General features: G+C 35.8%; 1 protein-coding gene across 2 annotated transcripts; it reads left to right on the top strand.

The window, feature by feature from the left end:
• Positions 1-2721: 2721 nt before the first annotated feature.
• Positions 2722-10200, top strand: LOC111410499 (glycosyltransferase-like At2g41451). Of its 2 annotated transcripts, none has more exons than XM_023040861.1 (11): positions 2722-3220; positions 4142-4291; positions 6118-6170; positions 6424-6532; positions 6614-6748; positions 6932-6976; positions 7410-7534; positions 7732-7873; positions 9241-9287; positions 9402-9489; positions 9566-10200. In XM_023040861.1, the coding sequence occupies exons 1-11, from the start codon at positions 2870-2872 to the stop codon at positions 9851-9853; spliced, it is 1533 nt and encodes a 510-aa protein (XP_022896629.1). In that variant the 5' UTR covers positions 2722-2869; the 3' UTR covers positions 9854-10200. The 2 variants fall into 2 exon arrangements, with proteins under 2 accessions (XP_022896629.1, XP_022896628.1); XM_023040860.1 differs by having other exon boundaries at positions 7347-7534.
• Positions 10201-10728: the final 528 nt, after the last annotated feature.

Here is a 10728-nt window from a genome sequence, read left to right as displayed (position 1 = left end):
ATCTGACGGTATGAAGTGTCTGCTCATAGACGTCAATCAGCCGCGCTTGTAGAGTGGGCGGACAGTTTGTTTCCCCCTAGTTGAATTGACATAAAGTTGATAAGTCACATCAAATAGCTTTATGGGGGACGTCACATCAATTTAAACCTTATATGCAGAGCAAATCTTAAATTGGCAGCGAATCTTCTAACGGGGGTTCAAGCCACTTGAACCCGACCTCGGAGACGGGACACTTCGGAATATCAGTGGCAGGAATCGATGTATCACTTCGGAGAGGCTTCGGGGGGTCGGAGTGGTTCCGAGGCTCATAAAAAGGAAATCTGTTGACCTCCAAAAATGGCTCCAACAGGCACCCTCGCTTCGTCCCCTCGAAACCTTAACTTGTGAATTGAATTCATATTATAGAGAAATGATGTGAAATGGGCTAAGGCGGGTTAATGGGCCTAAGTTCGAGCCCAGTACGAGGTGAGCAAAGTGATAGGCACTTCGGCTAGGCGCACAACACTAATGGCCCTAGCTCGGGTCCAATAAGGTGGCCCAATATGGAGTGATAATTCATAGGCGTAACAATCAGCCCTTTATTTCCATGGCAACCAATGGCACATAACTAAGCTGTAGGGGAAAAAAAGAGGCACCTGGAAGTGATGTTTTAGAAAAATGAATTTTTCTAAAGAACTTAATAGCAAAGCACAAAAAACTTGTGTTCCACATATATGGTAATGGGTCCAGGATCTGTGTGTTAATATTTAGTTTTAATCATGTTACGAATCGATAATCACAATCCAATAAATTAATAGAAACGAATTCATACTTGCGGAAGTCATTATTGATATGAATAATAGTTGTAATAGTAGTCAAGATCTTCCATTCCTTGCTCCTCACAAAGCATTAGCTATCAATGGGGCAAGCCAATAAAAATATATGGAGAGGAGAGGGGATCTAGCCTTTATATATAGGAAATAATTGAGCCGTTCCATTACGACTAGAATTCTAATTAGGATTTTATTTCCGACCCACATACTTAAAATTACCACATCATATTAATTACAACTCTTAAGGTGTAAAAGACCCAATTGATCACTTAATAAATTTGGCCAAAACACAAATATCATTATGAGTCATACATCTAACTCGTAAAATTTTGCAATCGAATGTGAAGTCACATATAAAATTATTCCAACACTCTGTACACAGTTAGAATTTCCCTCGTAATTTATTGCACATTTCAAGCTTAGGTGTTAAGTTCTCACAACACTCCTCGTGCCTGTGAGTTGTGAATATCAATTCGATAGCATGCATCTTAAAGAGGAGGCTTTACATAGTTGTGCAACATCACACTTTCCAAACAGAGTTACATTACAGATCCAAATCTTGTGAGAGGGAACTGTCTGGAAAGGACCCACCCTAATAGAGATAAGAATGAAATGAAATGAACAATGCCCTCTACCACCAGTTGTGTCTAATACCAGTTTATGTGATAGTGTCAAGTATCAAATATAATTTTTTTTTCATTGTTAAGCTCGATGAGTGTCCTAAATACCAATAAATCCTGTTTTTAAGTCTACAGATTTGTACAAACCCTAGTACTTCACTCTTGAGGAGAAAGATTGAAACAAAACTCTCGAAAAGAGAGATTCAATTGTAACAATCTTTCTCTAAATATTTAAAATCCTTTTTCTCCAAATTTAGTTTAGAAATAATTTTATCATTTTAATTACATTCCATTATTATCAAATAGACCACATACCCTTTCGTTAACAATGTATTATTAGGGGGTGTTTGATAGATATTTTTATGTAAAAATGTATTTTAAAATAGTAAATTGATGTGAAATGTGTGGTTGAGAAATAAAAAATTTTTTTTGATTTACGTGTAATATTATTTTAATAAAAAATGTGTGGTTGAAAAGAAAGCGAGAAAAATACATTTTGAAAAAAATGGTTACCAAACGAGGCCTAAATTTTGGATCATGTTATACGTATATCGGAGTGTCCACCTCTCACATGGAGGAGGATCCGTTTCAAATAAAATATGATTTATTCAAAGTGAGTTGGCTCCATATGAGGAGGATGGACAACCTGATGAACACAATTTGATATACAAGTAACATTATTCATAAATTTTTGAATTGATTGTTTTTCCTTGTAATTTTACAAACTGCTTGGTTTTAAAATGTTAAGACTTAAGAGTTTTATTGTAAAAGAGAAAAAAGCTCAGAAACCTAATTTCTCAGAAAGTGAATATGGGGAAAATATGAAGAAGAAACTATTTTTTTTTTTTTTTTTGGCCCTTAAAAAATAACCTTAACAATGGTAAAAATGGAATTTGATTGCAAAATATGTTTCTAATTTCCAAAATTACAGAGACATTTCTTATCTATATAATAAAACAGCCTCCCGGGACATAATCCAGTGGTGCAAAGGACATGAGTGAGGTTATGCTTTGTTGGCAGTCACAGCATGAGGGTTCAATTTCTAAGACATGAAATTGAACTCCTTGTAGGCGCAGTGTACAAATAATTTTTGTTCCCTAATTTATTGGATCACATCTTGTGATTTACCTTTCTCACAAAATTTTAGGGATAAAACAGCGTGAGCCCTCAAATGAGGTTCAACCTTTTTTTTTTCTAATAAAACATCGCTAAAACCTATGCCAGTTTTTGTCGTCTCACAGCCCAGGTTTACACCTACAGTTAAATGGCAGTATCCAGACTAACTCAAAACTTTCTTTTAAGTCCTTATGTTCTACTAAATTACATATCCTTCCAAAAGTAACTGCCCAAATTTTGAATTTGAATAACCACACCCCCATCATTTTAGAGTTTCACCCCACCACAACTGGCCCATTTTCTTGATTTTCCAACGGTGAAATGGCCGGTCTGCATACCGCCCTGAGGCCGCAACCACCGTCTTCCGCCGCCAACAATCATTCCTTCATCGCGAAGCTTCTCCTCCTCCTGACCCTTCTCCCTTTATCGCTTGCTCTTTTTGCTTTCTTTCTTCAGTGGCGAGGCGGTGGCGTCGACGATCCAATCTCCCGATGGTCGCTCGATGAGTCCCATAAGTTCCCTGGTATGGACTCCTCCCCTCTGGCCACCGTGGGACACTCATCTTCTTTGCATTCCTCTGATTGTTCTATGCTGTTGGGCCATTCCAACACGGCGTCGTTTCCTTACTTCAGAGACTGGAAATTTAAATTTGAATCCGATCTGAAGCCCAAGGTCTGATTTTTGTTTTGTTATTTTTATCTTTCTTGTAAGTTTTTCGAGGTGATCTGTCATTGTGGTTTTGTTATCTTGGTTAGTGTGATTTTAGTTTTGTTTGGTTTTGTGATTTATGTTTTTGGGTCTTGCATCTGGGTTCAAGAAAATTAAACAGAAATCTTGTTTTTATGGCATTTCTGGATTTGCAGAGCAAATAATACAATTGGTTAGATTTATTTCTTTGATTTCATGATTTTTGGACACTGATGGGGAATAATTTCTTATTTCTCAGATAATTAATTTTGTCTTCATTTTTGCATTTAATGCAAAATGCAAAGTAAATCTTTGAAGGATCAATGCATATTAGGATTAGGGGGAGGCGCACTTCTTTCCCGAGAACTGGGAATTCTATTTCTTTTTCGAGTACATGGAGTTAGAGATGTTTATATAAGACCATAGCTGTTACTATTGGTACACAGCCTTCATAAATCATGGAATGATAGGACTTTTTCAGCTTTTGAAATATATGGCACTGGTATTTCATTTCTTTCATGCCGTTTGGTCTCATTTGAAGTTTATATGAAGCCTATCCTCAAATTGAGGATGACATTATAGAAATAATAAATTATCATAGAGTTGAGAATTGTCCACGAAGAGAATTGACTTAGATTTTGACGCACATTCATCATCGAATTGAAATGTTGGCTCGATATACTTGTCATGAAAAATTTATACCAACAATTACATCCAATCAAAAAATACACTATGGATGTCCCTTTACTCATGGTGATTTACCCGCCAAAAACAAATTGCACAGATGATTGACCCCAGTTCTTCACATTTCAGAATTGATTTCATTGTAAATTTTGTTTTCTAGTAACTAGTGTTTCAGTTCAAACTATTGGTAATGGCCTTATTATATTCCTCCATTATGTGCAGATATGTATTACCACAAGTACAGCTGCTGGCTTAGAGCAGATTTTGCCATGGATGTTCTATCATAAAGTTGTCGGGGTGTCAACCTTTTTTCTTTTTGTTGAAGGGAAGGCTGCATCTCCTGCTGTGGCCAAAGTCCTTGAATCCATTCCTGTAAGTTGTGTCCTGTCTAGTCGGTTTCTTTTGCTGCTTTTTAAGATTAGTTTATGCACTTTCGGGTCACGATTTGATCTGCTTAAACACTGCATCATCAAACACTCTTGTGTGGTTCGTTGTTTCTTACTTTACCAGTTACACAAATGAAATAAAGAAAAACCCATTAGCTGTCCTTTAAACACAATGGAGAGGTGTACACTACAAAGAAATGTGACCAGAGGATAGGACTGATATATGGGCTCGTCAGTTGAAAAAGTCACTAGGTGTGACTAATAAAATACTAAGCGGTATGTGAGATGCTTCTTTGTAAGTGAACAATCTTTCTCGTGATAAACATGTACACCCAAAGTTACATGTTTAAAAACATGGCCCTTTTTTAACTTCCTGTAACCAGATCCCTCAGTCACGTAACTGAATTTCAGCTGTATAGATGGTTTATGATTATATAAGTAATATTGGCTGCAGTATTCTTACAGAGAAATTTTCTAATTAGTTGATTTGAGCTGACAACGGGCAATTATATTCCCCAAAAATACTGAATAATCTGTTACCTCATAATATACAAAGGATAATGTTATCTCAATAAAATGCTGAATAAGTCATTATTGTAGGATGTCTTTGAACATGAAAACTATGCCCCCATTTGGCCCCCATTCTCTTTCTCATTATTTTTCTCTCTCTTATTTTCAACCACACAATCTTTCATAAAATAATATTATACGCAAGTCGAAAACATTTCATTCTTTTTCAACTACACATTTTTCAAAATAACACTATTTCAACCATTAAAATTTGGAAAGAATGGGAGCCAAGCGGGGGCTAAATCTGGTCTTGGTATCTTCAAAAGGCAATTGAATGGAGGGGTGACTGTTTTTAGTTTTTAACATAAAAGTCTAGTTTTATTTCAGAATTCGAAGATGTTACGATTTTCCTTTTCTCTGCCTTGGTTAAGGTAGCACAGTCATTCTGCTATTTAGAGCATGTTCAAAAGAATCTTTATTTGTAAAAAGCATCTCATGTTTAACAGAGAGCACTTTTTATTTAGAGATTATTCCATCAATGCTATTAATTTTAGCTATGCATTTTTTTTCAAGAGATATTTGTTGATTTTTCTCCATCTTTTATTTAACGTATCGTTTTATATATTGTTAATTCAAATAAAATTTGAATAATTTAAGAAATAGGGTATTGAAATTTGTAACAATGAAACTCAATAAATAAAAATAAGGAGTGAGTTTGGCTCTCCAAATTTGGAAAGTCGAACCTACTCAGAATAAAGAGTTTTTTGGAGCTTATTTTTAAATATCGATTCTAAAATAGAGAGTATCTTGTGTTTTGAGAGTTTCTTGGAGATGCTTAGGAGCTTAGTATTTAACCTACCCAACATTATTTGCCTCTGTACACGTGACAAAGTGATTTGGTGGGTAGCATGTGAGAAAAGAAGTTAAATGGAGCTTCTTTTGTTGAGTCTTAGGACTGTTATGTGGCTTCCATTTGGTAGTTGGTCTCTGAGAGAAGTGGGATAGTAGTTGCCAGTATTTTGTCTACAGGAAATCAGTGGTAAACTAGAATTCATCTGTAAATCTGACCAGGGTATCAAGTTGCCAATTTCTATCCTTGCCTCCTGTCTAAACTCACCCCATTTATTTTTCTCAAAGTACATGTCGGATAGGGACTAGATTACCATATAACTTATCGTGATGATATCTTTTCAGGATTCATGTTAGCTGTCACTTCAATTTGACTATTATATTATTCCATGTTAACAGTGTAATATTATCATTTCAAAATAAATGGGTTACAAAATATGTTTATCCTTTCAGGGAGTGAAAGTAATATACCGAACCAAAGAGCTGGAAGAGCAACAAGCTAGGAGGTCAGTCACTTCTTATGTGTCTGGAGCTTGCTTGACAGCTTAGATAGATTATATGAGATAGACAAAATGATCCAATGGTTCATTGGATGCTCTTTAACATTTTTTTAATCCTAAGCAAACATTTATCTTTCATCCCGAATCTTACTATAAGCTCTCTGGAATTAGTGACTTGATCTCTAAAGTGCAGAAATCTTCATATGATATATTAGCAGTCGTTATAATTCTCTTACACTATTTCTCCCTGATGCTTCAGCCGGATCTGGAATGAAACATGGCTGTCAAGTTTCTTCTACAAGCCTTGCAATTATGAGCTTTTCGTGAAGCAATCTCTGAACATGGAGATGGCTATTGTTATGGCAAGGGTATGGATTATTACAAATGTGGTAGAAATGTATCATTTTTCTGGTAGAGTTAATCAAATATTTTGTGTATTATAATTCTAGGATGCTGGTGCTGACTGGATAATTCATCTGGACACTGATGAATTGTTACATCCAGCCGGTGCTCGAGAGTATTCTTTGAGGCAATTGCTACTTGACGTACCTGGGAATGTGAACATGGTTATCTTTCCCAACTATGTAAGTAATTTGGTGTCTCTTTGTTTCGGTGTGGGAGATATACATAAAAAACTCTGTTATTTGTGCTCACTGTATTCTTGACACAATTGAAACTATCCAGTTTAACTTAACAAACTAATTGGAAAAGAGAGAGATAAGTCTGTGATCTTCTCAAGTTTCGCCCTGTTTTTTTCCCCTTTTCAGGAGAGCAGCGTTGAACGAGATGACATCAAGGAACCTTTCACAGAGGTAACTTTTGCAATTCTAGTTTCTAGATTTACCTGATTTTCTTGCACTGTTCACCTGCAGATTTATACAATATATAATTTTATTTTATTTTAAATTTTTTGGTTTATAAATATTGCAATTTAAGGAATATATGGAGCACAGTGTAAGTACAGCCGGAATTATGTCGTTTTAAATTTTTTCCCTTATGTATGGTAAATTTTGTCAATTATTTATACCCCACCCCATCCCAAAATCTGCTTTGGTTAGTAGACTGGACTGTTTAATAGATATTTGTGGCAGAAAGCCTCTTCATACCATGATATCTTTACTGATTTGAGCATTAATTCATTAGAAATGATTTGCATTCATTCCTCGTGCATCTGTTGTTCAGGTATCGATGTTCAAGAAGAATTATGATCATTTAACAAAGGACACTTATTTTGGCATGTATAAGGAGTCAACCCGTGGCAATCCAAACTACTTTTTGACCTACGGAAATGGGAAATCAGCTGCTCGAGTCCAAGACCATCTTCGTCCCAATGGTGCACACAGATGGCACAATTACATGAAAACTCCAAAGTAAGTTGCTTTATTTATGCACACAGATGTTGTATGCACTTCTTTAAGGCACTAGGTATATTTTGCTGCTTGTAGTATACAATCCACATATGCCCTACCATCTTTCTGTTTTCGTGCTGTGCCAAGTTGGCATTGGACTGCCCAGCTGTATTCTGTTCGATAGGCTTTTACATATGTTTTTACATAATGTTTGACAGTGAGATCAAATTGGAAGAGGCTGCTGTTTTACATTACACATATTCCAAGTTTTCTGACTTGACTTCTAGGCGGGATCGATGTGGTTGTAAGCCTACAAAGGAGGATGTTAAACGATGCTTTATGTTGGAATTTGATAGAGCTGTGAGTATTGTGCAGTTACATATTTTTTCTTTGTTGTTGGTTTAATAATTTTCTGCATATTGTTGGCACAAAGGACATTTATTTATCCTAGCTGAAAGCCATTTTAACAGGTTTAAGCAAAACTTGCGCTCAAGGAATTCATAAGCGTGTTTGGTTAGGAAAACACGCCTTTATTGTTAGACAATTTATGACAACAACTAAGCAAAAAAATTGTAGCAGTTAATAGGTGTAATCAATCTATTAATTGTTATGGATGCAAAAAGTGTTATCATTTTAGTAAAATAATTATCTTGAAATTCAAGTGCTGGGATGAGATTTTCTTGCTCAGAAACACTCAAGGAACACTGACTAAATAATTTGGTTTAGAATTATATAAATACTTGTTCTATTCAGTGTTAAATAAGCATTATTTTCATGTGCCTAAAAGAAAAATCTACGACTTAGTATGATAAATGTGAAGTTGCAAAAATGATCTTGCATTGAATTTTTATATTTTCTCTTTCAACAATAAGCATCATTTTAAGTTTGCTTGACTTTTGACTTGAGTTACTATCTAGGCATGTCGAGGTCAATTGAGCTCATCTTAATGCACATATTCACTCCATGAATGTAATTTCTTTCAGTTCACTTTTATTTTAGCTTCTTTTTTTGCTTCTGAATTAAATTTGTAAATGAGTCGGTTCTAAATAATCATGCAAGCGAATCATCCAAATTTTTAATTGTTTAATAGAATTTTGAAAATAGCTGTTTGGATGATGTTCCCATGTGAAATGTGTCTATATTATCCTCACTTAATAGGAACTTTACTCTTGGGTTCTTGCCACTTTGCTTAATGCAATGGGTTTGATTTTGTCTTGGACTGGTCCATTTAATATGCTTCCTTGAATTAAGATTTAACCCAATCCTAACTTCCATTCCAAATGGTGGAGAACTCCCCTGCCACCGGAGAAAAAGCTTGCAGAAGATTTAAAAAGATCTTATAACTTGTCCAACTTTGAGGTTGTAATGGTATATTCTTGGGTCCATTAACAGAATCCTGTTTCCTGAACTTCAAAAATATATAGTTCAGTTGATTTCTTTCAAAGTTTCTCAAATGGATGATTCATTTGATTATAGGAAAAGTACATTCTATATTTTTATTTATAGGGTTCCAAACGTGCTCATCATTATGAGCAACCTCCTTTCCTCGCTCATTCCCAAAGGGCTGTTTCAGTTGAGTTGTACCCATAAACAGGAGTTTTTTTTTTTTTTGCTCATCGCTATGTTGTATGAATATTATTTTTCATATATTCAAAATTAATATAAATCCTTTTATATACTTTTTAGTTTGATATTCATGCTGACAGGTGTTTGTGATTTAACTATAGGCATTTATAATTGCTTCAACTGCCACAGAGGAGGAGATGTTAAACTGGTAATGTTCCAAGTCATTGGAAATACTGAAGTTCTTTTTTGTTACATCCTGCTGTACATGAATTGCGTTACAAATATACAAGGAACAAAACTGATTTCTTTTTCTCTGCAACAGGTATCGAGAGCATGTTGTGTGGACTGATAGAACTCTCAATTTGAAATTGTTGAGGAAGAGCATTTTAACTCGCATATATGCTCCGATGGTAAGCTTTACTTTCCCTAATCAATTTGGTCGAAAAAGGGTCTTCCATTTAACAAACAGACTTGCTCGTGTTTCAGACCATCATTCAGGGTTTGAGGGAGTCTGGTGTATTTGGTGCTGTCATTGCATCTGCTCAAGGATCTCTCTCGAAGGACAAGTTTTTAGCATCCGTTGCGACCAATAATTCCTCAAGGATGACTTCTGCTTCTGAATCATTTACATCAAGGAAGATAGGTAGGAACATAGAGTCTCAGTCAACAGCTAGAACAACTCTTGAAATTATTCCGTTTGCACCTCACGAACCTGCTGTCCCGCCATTATCTCCCCCTACCATCCAGGATGACGACCTTACAAATGAAGCATAAGTCCCCCGCATGATTGCTGCCTTTTTACTTTCTAATGTGAAAGAACCTGGTTTTTCCTCTCTGGAATACAGAGGACTTGGAAGGATCTAACAAAGCAAGCAGATCAGCGGTTGGGATTCCCGATCATTACCCAAGCGGAGGTGTATATTGTTACAGAAAATATGAGAGAGAGAGAGAGAGAGAGAGAGAGAGAGAGATGCCGGGTTGAGGAGAAGGGGCTTTTTGGCCCTACAACTCGATATTTTAGATATGCTAACAATGGATTATGTACAGATTTCTTCGAGCATTCATCAGCCGGATTATTTTAGTTGTATAGTGCTATTACCATTTCATTGAGCGATATTGTAGTTGACAACATCTCAAACACGACAAAAGCAACTCGCTTTCATCTCTAAGATATAATGAGCTTAATAAGTTAAGTCTCTGCGATCAATCACAGTTATAAGATGCAGTTCATTTAGCTTTTCCAAGAAACTTGACTGAATCCCACCCAGCTCTCAGATATATATGGAAATATCCACTTCGATTCTGAAGCAAATTGCTGTGAAGGCAGATTTATAGTTACAAAATGGCGATCAATTCTGGGCCTTTAGTGTTCAGGTAGAAACCTCTCACGTGTTGCTACGTTCTTCAAATTTACAGAATCATCCCACTGATTCGTCCTCAATTACATTTCTTGTACCTTCTACTAGATTACTTTCCAATGGGTGGGTTGTCACCATGAGATTGGTCCATATCATCATTTGCTTGGGCAAACTTGAGGGCCGTATCCACCTCCTTTTATAGTGTCAAACTTGTCAACATTATCGGGATTAACAAAATTCTAAATCCAACACCAGCTCAGGATCGATATATGAATTCCAATCAATTCATAC

This window comes from Olea europaea, chromosome 15 (genome assembly GCF_002742605.1).
Source record: "Olea europaea var. sylvestris chromosome 15, O_europaea_v1, whole genome shotgun sequence".
NCBI classification, from domain to species: domain Eukaryota; kingdom Viridiplantae; phylum Streptophyta; class Magnoliopsida; order Lamiales; family Oleaceae; genus Olea; species Olea europaea.
This window is presented reverse-complemented; position numbering and strand designations above follow the sequence as displayed.